Source organism: Diabrotica undecimpunctata, chromosome 7, assembly GCF_040954645.1.
Source record: "Diabrotica undecimpunctata isolate CICGRU chromosome 7, icDiaUnde3, whole genome shotgun sequence".
In the NCBI taxonomy this organism is placed as follows: Eukaryota; Metazoa; Arthropoda; class Insecta; order Coleoptera; family Chrysomelidae; genus Diabrotica; species Diabrotica undecimpunctata.
This window is the reverse complement of record NC_092809.1, coordinates 103,949,124-103,973,382: the sequence shown is the minus strand read 5'-3', so window position 1 is coordinate 103,973,382 and position 24,259 is coordinate 103,949,124. Positions and strand designations below refer to the sequence as shown.

Genomic DNA, 24,259 nt, shown 5'->3' with positions numbered 1-24,259 from the left:
TACCTAGGTAAATTCTCATGAAAGTCAAAAATGTATTTAAAAGATATGTTTGCCCGTAGATTAACTTTCTCCGGCCAATTCCAAAAATTTCTCTGTTAGACAAGAATTCATTGGTCGATTTTTACCTACCTCTGTATAGAAATATCGAAGTTGTCCCCCGCAGCTCGAAAATCCCTTGCAATAGTCAGGTATTAAAAATCGGAATTTTAAGTCAGTATAATATTGTACCCCAGCTTAACTGGTCGCTCGCGTATTAGTTAGTTTTTAGTTTTGAATTCGATATAATTCGACACATTTTTGGTTTAAGAGTTTTTAGACTATCGCGCAATTAGTATCAAATTGTATCCCAGCTGAGCTGGTCGCTTCTTGTTTTTAGAGTTTTATCTCGCGCATTGTAGTTATCGGTACATAGCTTAGAGATAAAAGCTGAACGCTCATTAGTTATTAAGTTTATTCATATATAAGAAATCGTCCTTAGTTGAAGTGATAGTTAGTAGTAATATTTAATCTATATCAGTGCTTGTGTTTGTAGTGTGTCATGGACCAGTGTATAGACAGTGATCGGGGCTATTTAAATAAAGAACTTGCGCTAAAACTTTGGCTAGATATTAACTTAGTTGTAGTAACATTCAATTAATAAATTACGTATTGTTTGAACTGCTTGTGTTCTTATTTCCCACGCCAGAGGGTGGTCCTTCGGATTGGAAGTAATTACAAGACTTAGTACGCTCTAAATGGTAGCAATATCGCCATCCTAATTTGTTGAACAAATGTCCGTTTAATTCTATCAATAATTGTGAATAAATAAATTGTACCCACTTTCAAGTCTTATGGCTTTCTTTAATAGTTCGTCTGTGCATTGTGAATGTTGACTGTGCGAGAATATTGTAGGATGTGCTTGCAAAAATAATGTCTTTCTTTCGTTTCCTTTCGACATATATTGTGGTTAATAATGTTGGTCACACATTTTATAATTTTTATGCCATTCATTCACATGCTTGGAAAGTAAATTTTCCCTATTCAGCTCTAGAAAAAGTGTATTATACTTAAAGGTAAAGGTGCAGATAATTTTATAAGGCGTTTGAATTTCAAATTTAATTTGTTTACCTGCTACGGTCGCTCAGCATTGAAAAGAGACTTCAGTAGATCTAGACGGGCATCCACGAACAACACAAGATAAACCTTTGCGAGAAGTCATTTGTTACAAAAATATGTATAGTATTAACCTTTTTTTTCTATTAAACAACACTTCTCAACACGAAAATCTTACAAATAATACATACAACCTCGATATGTCCGTAAATTGTTAACAAACAGTTTTTGTAGGTTGGCAGATACACTATTTAAAACATTGCTGATTCGTACATGTGCAAAGAAATTTAAATTTCGAAAAAACCCTTTGTTTCGCTTCTTTGTTGATGATGTATTTTATGACTAAACGCATACTAAAACTGCAGCAGTTAAGAGCAGATACAATAACATTACACCCGACTTGTAAAACTTGTTCGGTGGTAAAACACTTGTACACAGATGGTGTTCTAGGAATCTTTAATAAAACACGTTTTACAACAAAATTTATTTTCGGCACGGTGTAACAGACCGCGTGCCAGTGGTGAAGAGTTGAATATAACTACTCTAAATGTGCTCTAACTTGAATTATTATTCCACTATGACGGTTTTTAGTTTTTAAACGACATTGTCAGTATCACAATTCAATTCGAAGTTTTAGGAAAACTGATCTACCGACTGATATTATTTTATAATTTTAATTATTCGTTTCTCTTTTTCAGAGGGAACCTGCTGAACTTAAAGTATTTTATACTTGTGTTAATATGTATTACAATATTGGTATGTGTATATCAACAAGACAATATATTTTCTCGAATCGAAATTGACGAAAACCAAGTATTACTGGAGAAAACAGTCGACTTAGGAGTATTTACTATAAATACCCCTGGCTGTAAAATACCATATTTTGAAGCTTTTGATAAAAATATTTTGGATTATTTAGAGCAACCAGGAAACCATGTTTGTAATGATGGTATACCGGCGTTATTTGAATCAGACAGAACATCTATAAGAATAATAGAGGATTCATTACCCTTCTATAATGTGACAAATACAAATAATTTGACATGTTGTTACAAAACATTTTGGAGGATAGATCCTGATGATGACGCTGCAGACAATAAAATAAGCTACAGTAAAGACTGTCAAACATTTGTTAATAAAACTGAAATAAAAGTAGAATTTATAAAAGTTACATTCAGCTACAATAACAGTGACATTTATGACGATATGTTTGTTTTCGTTCCTTTAAAAAATCTGACAGACGTAAAAAAAGATCTTGACAAAATCGATTCTTATTTAAATATTCTAGTGATAGGCTTAGATTCTATTTCTAGATTAAATTTTCATAGACAGATGCCAAAATCACTAAATTATTTGAAACAAATTGGGACCGTTGAAATGACAGGTTACAATAAAATTGGAGAAAATACGTTTCCGAATGTATTAGCCGCATTAGCCGGCAAACATATAGAGGAAATCCAGAAGGATTGCTGGCCAACTGATAATCACCACTTTGATAATTGTTCGTTCGTATGGAACAGCTACAGACAAAAAGGTAATATTATTTTCGAAAATAACAACAAGTGATTTGCTTCTTCTTATTCATATTAATAATTGCAACAATATTCATCATTTGTTGCATCTTTTCTTTCTTCGTTGATCGAAACTGAAGGGTTTGATGCAATAACCGTTCACGTGCACATTACATAGTTTTCAGAAAAAAGTGTCATTTAGTCATAATTCAAATTATGTGAATTTTTTTATTTTACATTTGTAATATAACCAAAAACTCATATTTTCTAATAATATATATATATATATATATATATATATATATATATATATATATATATATATATATATATATGTTATTGTGATATTTAAAGTCTTGGTGCGCCAAGCAATAATTAGCTAATAAATTTTTTTGATTAATTAAAATTACTTAAAAGATATGATTATGACTCTATCACAATTTTTAATTCTTTTATCTCAGGGTTAAATTCGTGCTTCAATATCTATGCTATTACATGTGAAAGGTAAGGTCCAGAGAATACCGGAATAATAAAAAACACATATGATCTAACACTATATATTGAAATAAAAATAATGAAATAATTCACACTCAAAAGTTTTCAATAAACAAACCTCATATAAGGATTCTCAAAATTTTGTTCTCCGTACGTGAACAATCAAAATTTATGGTACAAACAATATTAATTGAAATCTCAAAATCCCAAACTATTCTAACTCTCCTAATCAAAATATTTATATCCTTTCTAAATTACGTGTAAAAATTGTGTTATCAATAAAAGAAAAAAACTGCAGAAAACAAAAATATCTCTCTCTGATGATGAGTGGTCCAAATCCTTGTTCCTTGTAGACTGTATTATCTCCTCTCAACCGCTCCCTATGTAATCAGCAATCTTACACAGATTGTTGCAAATATATCGTCCTTAATGATCTCCTTCAAAAGCACAAATCATTCAAATTATGATAGCCTTTCCCCTCTCGATAAACTGAATCTCTCGTTGGCCCGAGTGAAAAATGACTCTTGAAATATCTTCTCTTTACGATAAACTGAATCTCTCGTTGGCCTGAACAGTGACTCTTGGAATATAAGTAGAGAAATATGACTTACAATATTTTTCTGCTTCAGCTTCTGTCAGATACACTAACTCCACAAAAACTCACTAGCATTCAACACTACTGCTTGCTACATTTCAGGAACCGCCAGAGAACAATCACTGTTCCTCTTACAGACTTGGAAACCAACTGATTGTCTTTTCTCTCTCCTCAATCTCGCTAAACTTTTTCCTACATACTTATCCCACCTTTTTCAATCTCCGCCAATCAAAACTCGTCACAATTCCCCCATTTTTTCATTTCGATAACAAACAAATTTTTACCTATAATTATAAAATTTCCTAAAACTTATTTACAAATAATATTTTCTATAATTCTTAAAAACTAACAAAAACCTCTTTCTAAAATCTCTTCTATTTGTCTCTAATCACTGCATTAATGTATTTTGGAAAACCCCGTTCAATTGTCTTTTTGTTTTCACTTAAAATTATGCGGGTCACTCAAGTATAACAAAGAAATAATTTATGCAAAGCTTACATTTTGTTTAGTACAGGTAATTCAAGAAATTAATAACTCTCCTTCTTCGAAATGTTTGTTGGATATTATCCTACTTATCTGAATTATTTTAATGTTATTGAATTTTGAAATATTTTTAAACAAACCAATATTTTTCTCGATTTTACATATCATAACAAATCCCCGCCATTTGATCTGCCGAAAACTCTTTGTTAAATTTTAAAAATGACAAAAGTTTTCTAGGATCAAATTATTTCACTATGTTATTAAAATCTATTCATGATATTGATAGATGTCGTGAATGTTAAAATACCCCGTATATTGCCTGTCTTTATACGGGATTGGATATATTTTCGTTTTAAATTTTTCCAAGTATTTTCCCTTAAAAGAAAGTTCATAATTTTTAACCACTTGATTTACTTTATTAACAAAATCTCCATGGTTTCCTAAAATCTTCTCTATTTCCTTCTCCATGTTTTTTCCACAATTTATTTTTCTTTCATCCACCTTTTGTTCACATGGGTTCACTGTCCATAATACTTCTTCACAAAATTCTGGATTCTCGTCCATCAGTGCCATTTTTTCTTCTGTTTTCTTTTTATCCTCTAATTCCCTTTGGTATTCCGAGCACCATGTTTCTATTCCTTTCATTTCTCTGATGATACCTTCTTTTTCTTCCTGCTTCCATTCTGTTTTATCGTCGGTTGCCAACAATTCTTCTGTACCTTCTATTTCCTGTTTTTCTCTGGTCTCCATCTTATTTTCCTGCTTTCTTTTCGAACTCTTCTTCTTTTTCTTCCTTCTCTTTTTCTTTTCTGTTAGATCTTGTTCTTGTACTTTCGGTTTATCCTCTACAGTCATATCGATTTCTTTGCGTTTTTCCTGTGCATTGATCCTTCCAGAATTTGTTTTCCTATCTGTTTGCTTTTCTTCTCCTGTGTTGTCTGGTTCTGCTCTGATTTCCAGTTTATTTTCCGAAAAATTTATGGTGATATCTTTTTTCCTCAATTCATCAATTCCCGCTATCATATCATGATTTAAATCTTCAATCACCACACATTTCATAATATGGAATTTGTTTCCCACTCTTATCTGTACTCCCAAGCCTTCGTTTACTGTCGTCAAATTTTTATTGTTTGCACCCACTAAATCAACCCTAGGAATCTTATACACAAATCTGTCCAAATTTAATTCTTTTACTAGTTTTTTATTGATTAGCGATATCTCCGATCCAGAATCAATCACAATTTTAATCGCTTTATGTTTTATAAATGCATCTAAAAATATTAGATTAGAATTAGAAATTTGTCTGTCGTTTCCTATTGCTACATGATTCATCTCCCTTCTATTTTGTTGTTGGAAGCTCTGGTTATTTCTATCGTCCCTTTGTTCGTTAGTATTCCTATTCGGAGGATTTTGTGAATCTCTATTCCTGTTGTGATTTTCATATGTTCTCTGTTGTGTGTCATTCCTGTTATCGTAATTTTGTTGTCTATTGTAATTATTGTAATTTCTCGGCCTATATTCGTTTGTTGATCTGGGATGTCGGTTTCTCTGGTCATAATTTGATGAATACCTTCTTTCCGCTCCATTATATTGGTCATGTTGTCTTCTATTTCTCATTTCTTTTCTTTTCGCTTCTTTTAATTGAAGGAATTGGCACAAACTATCAATATCTTGATAGTTTCTCAAAATCACGTGATCTTCCAACGTTTCCTCAAAATGTCTGCTGATCATTTCTACCAGCTGTTCGGTAGAATATTTGTATTCTAGATATTTTGAATTGTTATATATCTGCAAAGCATATCTTTCTTCAGATATTCCCATTTTTTCGTGATATTTTCCATTTTGTAGCTCTTGGTTGATTTCTCTCTGTTTATTTTTCCCCCAGAAATAGTTGAGAAATTTATTTTCAAAATCTGTCCAATTTTCAAACTCATCTTCCTTGCTTTCATACCATAACGCTGCTCCTTCTTTCAAATGGTTTCTAATTGTTTCTTTGCAATCGTCAAAATATCTAATATGTTGTAATTTGGTTTTCAAATTTTTAACAAACGGTACTGGGTGTGTTTTCCGAATATCCCCGCCAAATTGTATTTTCGACTCGCTTGTTCCATGGATGATAACTTCTTTTCTCTCTACCCCTCTTAGTTCAATTTCTGCCATTTGTTTTTCATTTTGCTTTAATCTTCTTTCTATTTCCTTCCTGTCTTCTTGTAGCGCCATTTCAAATTTTTCTTCTAACTGTTCTAATTCTTTTTTCTGTACAGTCTTAATATCTTTCATTTTAGTTTCTATTTCTTCTCTCTGCATCTCTAGTTTCCTCTCTGTTTCTTCTCTGACTTTTTCTAAACAGACTTTTACCTCATTTTCATATTTGTCAAAACGCTTTTCCATTTTTCTATCATTTTCTTCTAATTTTTGTTCTATTGCTAGCCTTGTTTCCCGTTGGTTTTCTTCCATTGTCTGTTTTGTTTCTTGTTGATTTCTATCAATTGTTTGTTTTGTTTCCAGTTGATTTTTATCCATTTTTTGTGACTGGAGTTGCATTAGTTGTAATATTTTATCTATTCCTGATAGTTCTTTTCTCTCCTCAACTATTGTCACATTTCCTTCATTATCCGATACTTCTTCCAAAATTGTTTCATCTTCTCTGTTATCCTCCTTCCTTTCTTGCATTTTGCTTTGACTCCTTGTGGTCGACATGTTGTTTCTTTTCGTTACTGTTTTTGTCCCCGCCAAATGTAAAATTTTACAACACTCTATATGTTTCAGAACACGACAATATTTCTCCTCAAATGTATTAAATTTTCACGACAAATATCAAATATGCAATCAGTAAAATTCAAATAATTCAAAATAAATATCAAATGTACGATTGGTAAAGAAAATAAAATCAAATAATTCAATAGCAGTAAATATCCACTAACTACGATCAATCAATAAATCAAATTTATATTCCCTGGAAAAATTGTCAAAATACTTTCAAATTCAAATTCCCTCAATGTTATATGTTTTTATCTCTGGATCACCTGTACTTATTCCAGATCTCTTTCCCTTCCTTCAAATGTAAAGCTGCGATATTTTCAAGCCCCACGTTGGGCGCCAGTTATTGTGATATTTAAAGTCTTGGTGCGCCAAGCAATAATTAGCTAATTAATTTTTTTGATTAATTAAAATTACTTAAAAGATATGATTATGACTCTATCACAATTTTTAATTCTTTTATCTCAGGGTTAAATTCGTGCTTCAATATCTATGCTATTACATGTGAAAGGTAAGGTCCAGAGAATACCGGAATAATAAAAAACACATATGATCTAACACTATATATTGAAATAAAAATAATGAAATAATTCACACTCAAAAGTTTTCAATAAACAAACCTCATATAAGGATTCTCAAAATTTTGTTCTCCGTACGTGAACAATCAAAATTTATGGTACAAACAATATTAATTGAAATCTCAAAATCCCAAACTATTCTAACTCTCCTAATCAAAATATTTATATCCTTTCTAAATTACGTGTAAAAATTGTGTTATCAATAAAAGAAAAAAACTGCAGAAAACAAAAATATCTCTCTCTGATGATGAGTGGTCCAAATCCTTGTTCCTTGTAGACTGTATTATCTCCTCTCAACCGCTCCCTATGTAATCAGCAATCTTACACAGATTGTTGCAAATATATCGTCCTTAATGATCTCTTTCAAAAGCACAAATCATTCAAATTATGATAGCCTTTCTCCTCTCGATAAACTGAATCTCTCGTTGGCCCGAGTGAAAAATGACTCTTGAAATATCTTCTCTTTACGATAAACTGAATCTCTCGTTGGCCTGAACAGTGACTCTTGGAATATAAGTAGAGAAATATGACTTACAATATTTTGCTGCTTCAGCTTCTGTCAGATACACTAACTTCACAAAAACTCACTAACATTCAACACTACTGCTTGCTACATTTCAGGAACCGCCAGAGAACAATCACTGTTCCTCTTACAGACTTGGAAACCAACTGATTGTCTTTTCTCTCTCCTCAATCTCGCTAAACTTTTTCCTACATACTTATCCCACCTTTTTCAATCTCCGCCAATCAAAACTCGTCACAATTCCCCCATTTTTTCATTTCGATAACAAACAAATTTTTACCTATAATTATAAAATTTCCTAAAACTTATTTACAAATAATATTTTCTATAATTCTTAAAAACTAACAAAAACCTCTTTCTAAAATCTCTTCTATTTGTCTCTAATCACTGCATTAATGTATTTTGGAAAACCCCGTTCAATTGTCTTTTTGTTTTCACTTAAAATTATGCGGGTCACTCAAGTATAACAAAGAAATAAATTATGCAAAGCTTACATTTTGTTTAGTACAGGTAATTCAAGAAATTAATAACTCTCCTTCTTCGAAATGTTTGTTGGATATTATCCTACTTATCTGAATTATTTTAATGTTATTGAATTTTGAAATATTTTTAAACAAACCAATATTTTTCTCGATTTTACATATCATAACAATATATATATATATATATATATATATATATATATATATATATATATACATATATAAATATATATATATATATATATATATATACATATATATATATATATATATATATATATATATATATATTATATATATATATATATATATATATATATATATATATATATATATATATATATGTATATATATATATATATATATATATATTTATATATGTATATATATATATATATATATATATATATATATATTACAACTTATATTTTCTTTAAATCAGCCACTTAATCATCTTATCTTTTCGAGAAATATTATTAGGCAATTAACTTACAGGAAATTATGAAATGCGTTATCACCTATTATAATAATGGAGTTTTGCGGTAGATTTGAAATGAGTTTATCTTACACCTGTATGTTATAAATAATTAAATTTATTTCTGAAGTTTCACCTATCACCCAACAAAAAGAACAAGACGGTTTTTGTGCTGGAGAAGTAGAGAGCTGGGGGATATATGCAAAGTGCAAATAGATGCATATATTGCATATTATTGCTCACAAAAGTTTTTCTTCTCTTAGTTGGAATTTTATAACTTGAATATGAATGAGCTCATTATCTATTACTCATTATTTATCTGGACTTATCCATTACTACCTGAATTTAATAATTATGGGTTTTCCAAGAAAAAAAAAGATTATTTTATTAGCATAGCAAGTCATAGGTACCTACCTGCTTTTAAGGATCTAACTATTTTATCAGTTTCCGACAAAAATTTGTTTAAAGTAAAAGTTGTATCGTGTTCATTGTTTTTAAACAGATTTTTTGTGAGAAGAAGTTTCAAGTCGACCAACATTTAAAAACTATAACTTATAACTATAAAAACTATTCAGCAGTCGATTCTTACATCTCTTCAAAACATTCAAGATCAAGATGAATAAGAAAAAAGCAAATTTTGTTTAATCAAGAACTGTGCCAAAAAATTGCAAAACACACATTTTGAACAACTGTTGCACAAATAATATATTCAATATTCCTAACAAAACAACACTAATAAAGATCAATATGAATGTATTATATGATGGAGGAATTGAGAAAATTAGTAGAAAAGTTACATCATGCAACTTATAATCGGAGCCCTAAAAGAGAATATACCAGAAAATCCTTATTTATCAGTTACAAAACAACTGGAGAATACCAATAATATGACTGTAAGCGGTTTCATTTAGCAAACACTCTGCCTTCTTTTAACCAAAAGAAATAAAAAGTTAATTTTTTTAATATTTCCATCAGATGTCGTCTTCTTGTCTTCTACATGGCATAAACAAAGTGGAAGAAGTTCTTAGAAGTGCATTTAATTGAGTCCAAGCTGTACTGCTGCAATAGCTTGTGAGTTGTTTAAAACACCTATTTCTTCTCTGTTTTTTCTAAGGCCATCCTGTGTTGAAGGCGCTTTAGGCATCGATGATATTTAAAGGAAAGACACCTTAAATTTTGACATTTTATTTTCGTTTGGTTTTGAAGAACTTGATTTGTAGCCTACTTTTGAAGAACAGGCAGCCTGTTCAGTTGGTTTTTCAAGTTCAGTGACTGCAGTTGGCAAGTCATTTTCTTCATTATTTACAATATTTGTAGTTTCAGCAGCAGCGAAAACATAAATAGGATATCGGGAAATATATCCATGTTTAGCGTTTGAATTCCTGTTTTAGAAAAACCACTCAAAGCATTTTTTACTGTAGCGTCTGACTATGCGTCACAGCACGACCTGGATTTGATCACAATCACTTCTGAATTTCCTGATAATAATAAATGGATTAAATGGCATAAAAATAGTTTCATAAACGTTTACTTTCAATGGTTGTAAATGATGCGTTTCATTTACAACAAAATAGAATAATACCATTTTGTTTTGCAAATTGCAATATCGTCGGTATATTGCGAAAACCAGGTAAATGTCGGAATACCGAAATCGAGAAAAAACGTTTTTAAAGTTTAGTTTTATATTGTGAATTAAGCAGTCAGCTTGGTTTTGATATTCGGTATTCTAGTGAAAAATGCATATATCTGAAATGATATTCTATCATTAGTTTGAAAAAGTTGAGACACCTATCTGACTAATCCTAAATTTAAGTTGGAAATGCTATCACTTACCTGGTTTTACCTGTAAATCTAAATAAATCAATTACTCTTCAAATAACATATTTAACACAAATATAATAAACCAAATATAATATTGTCCAGTTTTGTGATCGAGATATGAGGCTTTTACTAAGGAATAGCAATGTTTTAAGGTATTAGTCGATATTTATGACATTTAACTGGTTTTCCCTGAAAATTGTATTAACAGCTATGTGTAGTTATAGTTATTGTTTATATGAATGACAGGCAGTTTTATAGAAAAAATCAAATTTATTTCGAATATAATAATAACAATATTATTATTATGAGGCTTCCTCGTCCGATTCGTCACTGAAAGCAGGCTCCGGCAAGATGTCTGTTACATCATTTCCCGTTTTCAAATTACGATACCACCAGTGATATTCCTCCGGTATCACTCCCTTATCACATAGCTGTAATAAATCTCTCTTTTTTGCTATGCTATTGGCAAAAATGTGCATCATAAAGTCGCTTAAGTTCTTCAAGATTGCTTGAATTAGTTGATAACTTGGCGTGCTTTTTTCTTGTTGACTGCCGTGCAGTATCAGTAAGGAAATAATTGAAACTTGTTGACATGTCATAATTAAAATAGATTCTGTTTGTCTCTCCTTTCACGAATCTCATTCTTTTTATCTTCAACCAACCTTTTTTGAATTTATCAATTCAACCTTTTAAATCATAAAAGTCGTAGTATTTAAATTCTTTACATTTGTATGGTTCTATACATACTTTTTTATCATCAACCTTGATATTTTTATTTCTTTTTGCATTTTGAAAAACAGACAAGTAATCTGGCATCCCATAGATAGATCTGTGTTTTTTAGCAGTTTCGTTACTACTCTGCATAGAGTCAACTTCCATATAGGAATGTCCAGACTCTAAAAATTTGTGTTCAATAATATTTAAACGGATTCTGTCCTCTGCAGGTATCAGAAAATAAACTTATTTCACTTGCATATTCTGAAATATAGACGACACCATAGCTACCTTCGCAGATGACACTGCTGTCTTAGCGGTAAGTGACACCGTCGAAGAAGCTACAGAAAAACTACAAAATTTAATAAATAAAATCCATGAATGGACCAAAAAATGGAAAATTAAACTAAATGAGAATAAATCAGTCCATATAAATTTTACCAATAAGAGAATTAATAATATTCCTATTAGAATAAATGATGTCCAAGTGCCTATTGCAACATCAGCAAAGTACTTGGGGATCACTCTTGATGCGAAACTTCGCTGGAAAGCTCACGTGAAGAAGAAAAGAGAAGAACTAGGCATCCGCTACAAGAAAATGTATTGGTTAATGAGAGGACATTCCTCTCTATCCATAAATAATAAACTCCTAATCTATAAACAAATACTGAGACCAGTATGGACCTATGGCTGCCAACTCTGGGGCTGTGCCAAGCCTAGTAACATCAAAGTAATCCAGACATTCCAGAATAAAGTACTGAGGAACATCGTAGATGCGCCTTGGTACGTTAGGAACAACGACCTTCACCGGGACCTCAAGATGGAAAACGTCAATCAGATAATCAAGAAATTTGCAGGGAGCCATGAACAACGACTCCATCATCATGTAAACGTCGAGGCTATCCAGCTCCTCGACAATACGAACCTAGAAAGAAGGCTCAAAAGAACAAAGCCTTTTGAACTGGTATAATGAGTGAGTGAAAAGCAGAGTAAAGTGTTGTGCGAGTATGCATGCTAAACTTAATGCTAGTTATTAGAAATAATAGGAAAGATACTAGTGAGTAGACACCTAATTTTAAGATTTCATTAGTAATTTAAGTTAGAAACAAATTGATAATTGGTCTTACTGACCAGATTTTAATGTAAGTACACTTATGTGTCTTTAGTAAAAAAAAAAAAAAAAACTTGCATATTCTGGAACACATTTTGATAAGTAGTGGAGTATAATGCTTTCTATTTCAGAACTTCCTTGTCTACCGTTAATTTCTGACCAGTCAAAACAGTAAGCTGCATTTGGTAATGCGGCTTCATATACACACAAATTGTAGACACATAATTTTCGAGAATAATATAGTTTTCCAGTCAATCCACTTGGAATCTGTAGTACGGCCTGTAGATCGAAAGTAACTGAAACAAAATCCCGTTGTTCATTAGATCTTTTCTTATCATTTTGTTTTTTAAGATTACATACTTCTTCTCTTTTCTGATGTTCTCTGTAACTGTCTTCTAAATCCGATTTGTCAGTTGGATTAGCCATATCATATTTATTACAAACTAAACATTGATCTTTTTTAGCAACAAAAAAGCTTAAATTATAGTCGTTAGAAAATATTCTTCGATATGTAATTTCGCTAACACCTTCCAGTTTCTTCTGCTCATAGTCGATTATAAAAAGTTGGTACATTTTTCTTATACTTAAATTTTTGTCCAAATATCTACGCTTTGAACTTTGGCGAATATAATGTGGGCCCATGGTTGGAAAAGACTCAATGTGAGCCTTCACGATTTTTCGGGTTTTACTGCTTGTTTTATTTGGCGGTGTATGCTTGCCTCTTTTATCAGTATTTGCATAACAGCCTAGAATATCAGTTTTTCTTACATCTTGTATTAACGACGCCGACATACAAAGTGTCTTACAAAGAAATTTTTCACATACCTGTATGTCTTGACCATTCAAAGAAAAGTAACACTTTTTGGAAAATGCACGTGGTTTTTTAAACTTCAACGAACTGCAACGACTCTCTTTGGTGGCTCCGTTTTAATACGTGCAATAAGAAAATGTTTCTGGCCTATATATTCTAACTTTCAATAATCACGACATAGTCTTTGTCTGTAATCTTAGCTGAAATAACTGGCACATTTATAAAAGCACTCTGAACAATTAAATGGTTTTCTCATTGCTGGTCTATGGTCTTTTTTTTATCTTATAACGCAAACCCTTAGCACGCCTCCTTTTTGCGACATTTATTACCCAATCTTTGGGGTTAGCTTTTCTCCAACGTTTTAGTGGACTTACGTCTTTCCATACTTTGTCAAGAAGTAGATCTAATATCCAACTAGCTATTTCAGTTGACACTAAATTGTTCGTCGGTGCACCTATTTCAGTATCTTTTTTCTCATCATTTAGGCTATCAAAGTGTGTAAATCATATAGACTTCCTAGAGAGAGCGATCCCTCTTCACTTAGCTGATATGTGGGGTCTACATCTGAAAAGTCACTATCAAAAATGGATTCCATCATTGAGACTATATTGTTCTCAGAATCATCAAGAATTGAACTGCTGTCTTCAGTTATTATGTGTATGTGTTATAAAGATCATTTATGGGTTTAGCTTAGTAATCATTTCTAAATTTTACCTCAACCCGTTTTCAGGTAGAATGAAGTAAGTACACTTAAAGGTTTTTACTAGTCGATATGAAAGAGAAATTTTAATAAATCATACACGTAAAATGTATTAAAGACACGTATCACCTTTTTACTGAATATGTTTTGCAGTAGTAGAAATATATTGTTGTCCGGCATAATAATATATGTGGGCTTACTTTGTTTTACATGCAACAGAACTTTAATTTTATGGAAGTAAGTAGCGATATATTGTTTTATTTGAAAATGAAAAGTTGATTAGGTGTAACTTATTTGTTTATTACACAAATTATCTGCTGAATGGTAAGTCGTATCATTTATTGGGTTTTACCTGTATGTAGAGCGGAAAAAGCTGAGAATTTTGGTATACTTAACTCAATATTTTAAAATTTGTCATTTACCTGGTTTTCGCAGTATACCGACGATATATCTTAGCTCTTCTGACTTCTATGTCCATCAACTAATAAAAGCACTTTTAAAGGTCAATGATGGTTTCATGAAATCTCTAAAATGTACGAGCTATTTAAGAAAGAAATCTTCATTACGTCATCGATTTTCTTGGCACAATCCTAAGCAACCTGGCCAAGCGTAGTCTAAGAGATCTTATTTCACTTTTTGCTTGGATATATGATACCGGAAGGAACAAATGTTCCAATCGCATTCATGGAACAAACAACTGTAAAATAAATACCTCTTTCCGCACTTGACAACATTGCCCTTTTGTTGCAAATATCTTTGCAGATCCGGAATGTACAGTAGAAAAGCCACTTACACTCATTTACATTCCAGATTTGGTTTGGAGACAGATTATTGTAGTGAATAACCTTTGTCAACGTTAAAAAAAATTACATAATTTTTGGTTTAATAGACGTTCGGGCTGTAGCTAATGAAGTTTTAAGTTTTTGCAGCACATTTCTAACCAATATGCTTACATATCACCTTCTTGCCGAGACTGCCTTTTTTATTTATCGAATGGCCGATTTCTAAAATAAAATAGATGCTGCATTTAGCTATGATGACACCCTATGCCAACAAAGCCGGACGTTTAAGGTGCCATCATTGCCTAATACGCAACAAAGCAAACAAACTTTTTTTACATAACCAAATTCTAACCTTATTTATTTCTGACTTTAATAGCACGCGCACAAGGTATGATTCTTCTTCTTCTTTTATACTTCTTCGTCCATCTGGTGAATTATCTCGTGCTATTCGTACTATTTATTTATCTTCTACCATTCTACTAATGTGTTCGTTCCACTCCTATTTCCGTTTTGTCACCCATCCATTTATATCTTCTATATTGCATACTCTTCTTATGTTTTCGCTTCTCTCCCTATCCAACAGACTTTTCTCTGATATTCGTCGGAGTATTTTCATCTCTGTTGTTTCTAGTAGTCGTCTCGTTTTAGATGTGTCACGTCTTGTCTCCGCCATGTATGTTAATATGGTCTAATTGCTGCTTTATGAATTCTTGTTTTTGTATCCTGTCTTAGGTGTTTGTTCTTCCAGATTGTGTCATTAAGAGATCCCGCCGCTTTATTTGCTTTTAAGTTTTGTTGTCGTAGTTCTTGTTCAACATCTCCGTAACTAGTTATATCTTTTCCCAGATATCTAAACCTTGCTTCCTGCTTTATTATTTTTCCATCAATTATACAGTAGGTGTAAAACGTCTTCGACTTGGATGCTATCGAAAGCCTTTGTCAGGTCTATAAAACATAGATATGCTTGTTTATTGTACTCGATGGCCTTTTCTGTGATTTGTCTTAGTACAAATACGGCGTATAAATAGGATATTCCGGATCTGAATCCATGCTGTTCATCTGATAAAGTTATTAGTTTATTGATTTTGTTGGTTAGGACTTTTTTGGTAAGCTTAAGTGCGGTGTTTAGTACATTTATTTCTCTATAAATATTGGGATCTTCTTGATCTCCCTTCTTGACATTGATCTCATTATGCTGCTTTTCCATGCATCTATGATCTTGCAGTGCAATATTAGTTTTTGTATAAGTTTTGTCATCTCTAGGGTTATGCTTTCTCCTCTGTATTTTAGAAGCTCGTTGGTTATTCCGTCTGGTCCCAGTAATTTTCTATCTTTTAGTGAATTTATGGCTATCTCTACTTCCTGAAAACTGATTTATACATATTTCGGGTCTTAATTTAGGTACGTAATTGTGTTCATTAATATTTTTCATCCTTTAAACAGTTTCGTCAGGTATCTTCCTCATTCTCAATTTACTAATGTTTGTATTTTGAGAACGATTTCCGAAGTGGAAATTGAAACGTCAATAAACGTACTTTAACCTTTAATTGTGGCTTATTCCCATTTAAATAGTAATTTCTTTCTCATTCGTTTGCTGGTATGTATTGTATTCCTTTAATTCTGCCAATTTTTTCCGCTTGTTTCTTATAAATCATCGTATTTTTTTTTGTACCGTAGAAGTCGCTTTCCATCCTTTTTGTAAACTGTTCCCAGTGTTAATTTTTTATTCTTCCTACCAACTGATTTGTTTCAGTTCGTATTCTTCTATAGGTGTCTCGGGATTCTGGAGTATTTGATGTTTTATACTTCGTGTGGACCTCTCGTTTCTATTTACATTTCTCTTTTATTTCTTTCCTGAACCATGGTGTATTGTTGTTGTTTCTTTTATTTAGTATGACTTTTCGTTTTCGACTATGCGTTTTCCTAGAGCTTCTGTTGCTGCTTCTTCAATGTTGTTTTTCATTTTTTGTTCCAGCTCGCGTTTATATCTTCGATGTCGTCTATTTATTTCAGCTGTATTTTCTGTGCTAGCCTCATTTGGTACATTTCTCTTGTGAACTCATTCCACAGTGATTCTACATTGAATTTTTTCTCGGTTTTTTTCTTTAGAAAATGTTTTGATGTTATTTTCTTTCTTATTTTTGCTGGTACTAGTTTGTGTTCACTCTCTGCATCTGCTGAGTTTAGGAATTTTCAAATCTATATTTATACTGGAGCTCATGGTTGAAAAATGCCAGGGATTAGCCATGAGTTCTCCATTTGCGTTGACATGGTTTTCATTAAATCTTTGTTTTACTCCTAGAACTATTTCATTTCCGATTCGTGCAATAAAGTCACCCATAGAAATTAAGGGTTCACCATGAGGTATTTCATCCAGAATAGTTTGCAATTGTTCGTAGAATGCCTCTCGTTTCTCCTTAGGTTTGCATTCCTCGGGGCCATAGATAGAAATGACATTTAATTTTTGGTAGTCCATTGTGATGTTCATAGGTATTATTCTTTCGGAGATATAACGGCATATAACGGTTATTTATGTTGTCTTTAAATTTTTTATGGACAAGTATACCTACGCCTGTTCGTGCTCGTTCTTCTTTCTTCACTTCACAATTATGCTAGAAAATATTGGTTATAGTTTCTTTGGCCTTTACCTTTCTTCTTGGTTTCTTGGATTGCACAATTGTCTATGTTTTTATTTATCAGTGATTGTATTATCTCTTGGTCTTTGTTGTTAAAAGAAATAATTTTCCATGTTACTAATCTTATTGTGGGCTTATTTTTCCTTCTTGTTTTTCTTTTCTTTGTGTGGTTCGTCATCTTAGGTTCCGTCTGATTCGGAGGCTTTATATCGGTTCTTTCAGCCTTGTTTTCTTTTACAATGGGTAGAAGCTAACCTGGCCCATCAACCCTCCTCTTTTATCTGGGCTTGGGACCGACTGTGGTAATGAACGCGCATTCTGAGCTACTTAATTTACCCAGTCCTGCTCATAAGCCCCAGGCAGAGTTTCTTAATATATAAATTAATACAATTAAATTCTTCAACAAATATAAGTATTATTGATAAGCATAAACTGATTACTTATCTGTCAATGAAGAATCAGCACCCACAAATTTTTTAAAACTTTTTTATTTTAATAACCCAGCTTACTTTAACGTTGTTTTCAAATATAGTGATGTTTACGCAGTTATGCAGTACAGTGTGAAGTTGGCATATCGTAGTATGGTTGCGTTCAGGAGGTATTGGTAGGGTGCCATCATACCCAGGCTGCCATCACAGACTAGTCTTCCGTATCAGTTTATGTCGACAGTCTACAGTGTTTGGTAGTAAAATAATTAATGTTAGAGCATCTACAATCTGACGTAGTTGCTTAAATCAAGCAGACATTTTTGGTACATCTGTTGTCGATACACAGTGTCCCAAAAAAAAATTTGTACGACCTGAAAATATAATTTAAATTTATAGGGAGTAGAATTCTCGACATATGGTTAAAGTTGCGAGAATTATTTTTACATCCAAAAAGTAAGGACAGCCTACAGTCCCTACAACATTTTTTCACAGCTTTCTTCTACCTCTTCCATAAATTCAATGTCTTTATCTTCATGACTAGTGATATTGCTCATCAAGCGACGGTGGTTCCAATCAATTGTCACTCCACTTAATTTTTTCTGTATTCCTCTTATTTAAGGCTAGGACGACAACAAAATGATATTTTATTCTGTTATACAACTTTCATAACAAATAAGTCACTTTTAGAGAATCGCTGAATCGAAGTAAAGTCGTCTTCTGAAATCGATTTACGTATAAAAACCAGCGTAATTCTAGTATGGCAATTCATTTGATGGGAAAGCTCGAGTTTTGTATTTTATTTTTTACCGATCGCAGCCAATTTTTTTAAGATCAACAAAATTTGCAAACAAATTAAAAATTATATTTTTAGAATAATAAACTTGTTGCATGAAAGGGCCGATCTTTTCACCTTCAGATAAATATTGTCCCATCTGATAGATAGTTATCTGGAGGATAGAAATTTATTCATAAAATAAAATGTACTCGTCTTTTCATGTCAAATTATATTACTTGTCTGTAAGATAAATGTAAAATTTATTTTGGAACACGCCAATATTTAATTAATTGTCATAGAAACTTACACTAATGTTTTAATATATCCTTTGATTATACAATTTGTGGTGCCAGGAATAAATTAAATTATATAAAGAAAAATTTAATAACGAATAAAAAAATAATACATGTTTAATGATCCTTCTTAGATTTTTCCATAACACTAAAATATTATCTAAGGTTAGCTTAAAGATCTTCAACTTAAACAGTTTAGTAATGTCTTCATTTAGCAATTCATCTTCAAAATTGTCTTAATTTTGATCTCTCGCTAGGTTATACTCGCAGAATGTTGCTGTAGATTAGAACGGTTGAATGTTTTCAACCTTACAGCCACTTCCACTGGATGAAATAGTACCTAAACCTTCTCTTCCATGCATAAAAGTTATGTTGCATATCCAATATGAAATTCATTATAGAAATTGGATTATTTAGTGGACTTCTTAAAAATGGCTTTACTTTTTATCAGAATCTCCTTGTTAGAACCCATTTCTATTATCTCCATTTAAACTTCTTATCAAGAATAAAGAACTATTTATTCCAACCAGGTATGTACCTACAAAAACATGTCCAAGAAGTATCACAAAATTGTCAGAATTTAAAATCAATATTCTTTTTCTTCTTTTTATATAGACATGACTCTGTCTGTGTTTCAATGTGTCTCCAATAAGTTGTCGTTCGATCGTTTTCGTGGTCGTCCTACTGATCGTCTTCCTATTGGGGAACCGTCTCTTGCCAGCTTTTGCAACTGCCTGGGGTGATTGCGGGGTGGATTGAGTAGCTCTGCGGTTACCACAGCCATTCCTAAGCCCGGATAAAATCTAAAGGGTAATTGGCAAGGTTAACAACCTACCAATCGTAAAAACAAATACTGCTCAAAGAAACAATGTGCAACCTCGGAACTGGATTGATACTATAAAGACGACTACGGCAAGAAATAAGGACAAACATAAAAAAAACGGCGAAAAACATCAAAAACCCAGATGAGAATTACTACTTGGAATATCAGATCATTCAAATCAAGGGACCAAGAAAAAAATCAATATTCGATATATTATATAGAAGATTTATTGAAAGTTTTGAAAATTTCGTACTACACTCTGGATATTTTGTATACTTACTCTTAGTCTTCCTTATATATACAGTAGTCTCTCTCTATAACGATTTCCTATATAACTATAATTCCTCTATAACGATGAAAATAGTAAACGTTTGTTGGTTCATCATAAGAACATCGTATTAATTCTTTCTCTATACCGATATCGTTCTCTCTTTATAGCGATAACTTTTTAGCATTCAATAGTTGATGACAGTGCTCTCGGTGGAGGAAAAGTTATCGATAACTCGAGCAATAGAGAAAGGTGAAAAGCAATCGGATGTCGTTCGCCGGACGAAGATGCCTCAGTCAACTGTGGCTACGATATAGAAGGACAGAAAAAAGTAGCTTAAAGCGGAGATAGAGGGCGGTAGCAGGAAGAAGTTGCGGAAACCTCAGCACGAAGATTTAGATCGCGCTTTGAACTTACTATCACCTACGGACAGGAAGAGCTAACAGATTTTGAAGAAGTTGATGAAAATGTAGCTACAACATCTGGACTTTCTGACGAGGACATCCTGCAAGCAGTTCGTGTAGAAGAAGAAGAAAACAGTGACTCGGAAGTGGAAGCAGAGCCAGAACCAGTTCCGACCCCTTAGCTTGCATTGGATGCGGCAAAAGTACTGCATGGATTCTTCATCTACCAGGAAGACGATATTAGTGCTGTGGAAGATCCGATGAGTCTTTAGGACAAGGTCAGATCAGTTTTGTGGAAAGGGAAAAGATGACAGACCAAGGTGACAGATTTTTTTGGTATGTAGGCTAAATATATTTTGCAGTAGCATATTATTTTTTTTTTATTGTACAAGCACACATGTTTTAATTGTACAGTCATTTTTCACCCTGTATTGCTTATATTATTCGTTAATAAATCTATAAATCTATGTAGAATACAATGTTAATTCATTTATATTCGTTTTGATATTTTTTTTAAATTAAAATAGGATATTTAGTACAGTATTATTAATATTACAGTGCCGAATTTTGTATCTCTCTGTATAACGATCGCTCCTTATAACGATGAAAATTCCCGGTCCCTTGCATATCGTTATAGAGAGAGAGGACTGTAATTGAACGTGTTTTATAATTATTAAAAGAATCTGACAACCTAGGAACTATGTGCATATTTTTCATTTTGGAATCCGATATTACTATTATTGAATCAATAGTAGAAATATCTCTTGAAAAAGGTTAATTAAATCCATTATATTAACAACGATTTACAATATTTTCTCAGTATGTAGCTCACTATTTGTTTACTTAATTTTAACCTTTTTTAAAAGTCTTTATAATTACAAAAATTAAAATTGTCAATTCTGCATCTAGTAGTATATTCTCGCACTAAGTTTATAAACCTTATACATCATACTGATCATACTCTCCGATTTCATTAAATCTCTAACCCACACTAGAAAACAATATTAAAGTACTATTTTTGATTTCCCAAAAACCTACAACATAAGAACGAACTACAATAAATAGAATTAATTTTCCAGATAACTTTTTATTCAGTATTTTATTTGGCAAACAAATATTTTATATTTTATATGTCAGATAATTTTAATTTATTTTATCTGTTAGTTTATCTGTTCAGATTCAAAAACAAAATATGATTGACTCATAGGTTTAAATGCCAGTAGTTCAGATTTCTTTGTTCAGATGGCGTTAGAATTTTAAATCTAAACCAACATAAAGCTTACCCCTAGATGGGGTCGTTAGTTTACTGGACTTACAGTGTGACCTCTCATCATAGCCTTTTATATAAATAGATAGTTTCTTCTTCTTCTTCTTCAGCCTGTATTCATACACTGCTGGACATAGGCGTCTTCCATTTGCTTTCATTGATTTCTACTCTTGGAAATTCTCATCCACTGATTTGCTCGCGATTTGTTTAATATCATCTGCTCACCTCTTTTGTAGTCTGCCTACTCCTCGCCTGTTGTCTCTTGGTCTCCAGTTTGTTAATCTCTGTGTCGATTTTTCGGGATTAGAATTGAGCCTTGCTATACGTTCTGCGATATCAGTAAACTTTGTTCTTTCCCGAATGTCGATATTTCGAATCCTGTCTCTCAAACTAATCCCTAGCATGGCCCTCTCCATCGCTCTTTGGGTTGTACTGAGCTGCTCTAAGGTTTTCTTTGTAAAGGCCATCGTCTCCAGTCCATATGTAGTTACAGGCAAGATACATTTGTCATAAACTCTACATTTTAGACACATTGGTATATCTTTATTCTTCAAGATAAAGCTTAACTTGCCGAAATGGATAGTTTGGTCTACAATTTAGTTTACAATATTAGTTACTCTTTGAAAATCTTGTCAATAAATACGAAATCGATTATTGCATCACACTGAACTCGAAAGGTAAAAATTGTATCAGTTATTGTTGTATAAGTTGGACAAGATTCAACAGCGCCTTTATCAATTTAACATATTTAACAAAATAATCATGTATATGTCTATCTGTTGTAGTTTCAAAAACATACTCGTTGACTAACATTGTTGAGACACACGATCATTTCTTATTTATTTATTAATCTATTTCAACTAGTACAAAAAAATTATGTTACATTTTATACTACTATTAATTTCTTTTTTAGGTTATGTAACAGCTTTTGACGAGGACTCGTCATGGATGGGAATCTTTAATTACTTAAAAAGAGGTTTTAAAAAACAACCAACGGATTATGGTTACAGTTATTTTGATCGAGAGGCTATAGACACCATAGGAAATACTGGCTTTGGAAATGTTAAACTTTGCCAAGGTGCAAGGTGGGTACACAAAGACCATTTAAAATATATGACCAACTTCATTCTATCGATGAAAGAAAATTCATTAAAGTATTTTGGTTTTTTCTGGGAGAATAGCATATCTCATGATGATCTAAATTTACCTAGAATAGGTGATGATGATTATTATTCTGTATTTAAAGCTTTACAAGAAAATGGTCATCTCAATAATACAGTCCTCTTCGTTATGAGCGACCATGGAATCAGATGGGGAGGAATAAGAAGCACATTTCAAGGAATGATGGAAGAAAGATTACCGTTCTTATATGTGTACCTTCCAGAATGGTATAGACAAAGATACTCACAGCATTACAGTAATTTACAAAAAAATTCGTTACTTTTAACAACACCCTTCGATTTACATGAGACTTTTGTTGATTTATTAAATATAGAAAATATCGATGATAATTCTAATAGTACCAATATGTCCAGAGGTGTAAGTTTACTAAGAGCAATTAATGAAAATAGAACTTGCGAAGATACAGGCGTTGTCAGTCACTGGTGTACATGTCAAAAGAGTATAGAAATTGATGTCAATAATCAAACTATTAAGACTGTAGCTAATTTCTCTGTTAACTATATAAACGATCTAATGTCTGCACATTCTAAATGTGCATCTTTAAAGTTAGATCGCATATCAAGTGCAAGAGTAATGGAGCATAGTCAAGAATTAACAGGGGATTATCAGGTATCAGATTACATGTTAAGTTTCACAACAGTTCCTGGAAATGGCTTGTTTGAAGCTACCGTAAGATATATTTCAAAAGCTAACAGCTACTCTATTGTTGGTTCAATTGGTAGGTTAAATTTATACGGCGAACAAAGTGCTTGTATTTCAGATTATGAGTTAAAATTATACTGTTATTGTACCTGATATAATAAAAATTATAAAAATATTTGCACAATTATTGTAACCTAATGTTCACATAGTTTTAAGTAGTTTTTCTTATTACCACGTCTCCTTCTAAAGCTTAGCCATCCAAATGGTAATTTTTCTACATATAGATTTTACATAGAGATTTCTACATATCAGCAGTCACACGACCGTCTCAGGTTCTTTAACCATAAACTCTATTTGTTATTTAATAGTTCTTTTTTTATGCTCTGGAAAACTTGATCATTGTATCTCAGAAATTGGTAGTACCCTTCTTATAAATAAATTGTACATACATGCAAGTTGTTCAACTTTTCACGTGCAAAAAACAATATTATATTTTTCGCAGTATTATCCAGATTTAACATAAGCTAGCGGGGACAAATGAGCGGAATCCAATTCAACCTACGTAATATTTTTTCACCCATTTTTCACTAATTTATTACCACCCTAAT

At 32.1% G+C, this 24,259-nt stretch overlaps 1 protein-coding gene across 1 annotated transcript in view; it reads left to right on the top strand.

Moving 5' to 3' along the window:
- The window catches only part of LOC140446905 (uncharacterized), a 30,853-nt gene extending 7,020 nt beyond the window's left edge, over positions 1 to 23,833 (top strand). The window contains exons 2-3 of the mRNA XM_072539494.1: positions 1,791 to 2,626; positions 22,741 to 23,833. Of these exons, the coding sequence (XP_072395595.1) occupies positions 1,791 to 2,626; positions 22,741 to 23,804 (1,900 nt within the window). The 3' untranslated portion in view covers positions 23,805 to 23,833. The remainder of the gene's footprint in view (positions 1 to 1,790; positions 2,627 to 22,740) is intronic.
- The last annotated feature ends 426 nt before the right edge of the window (positions 23,834 to 24,259 follow it).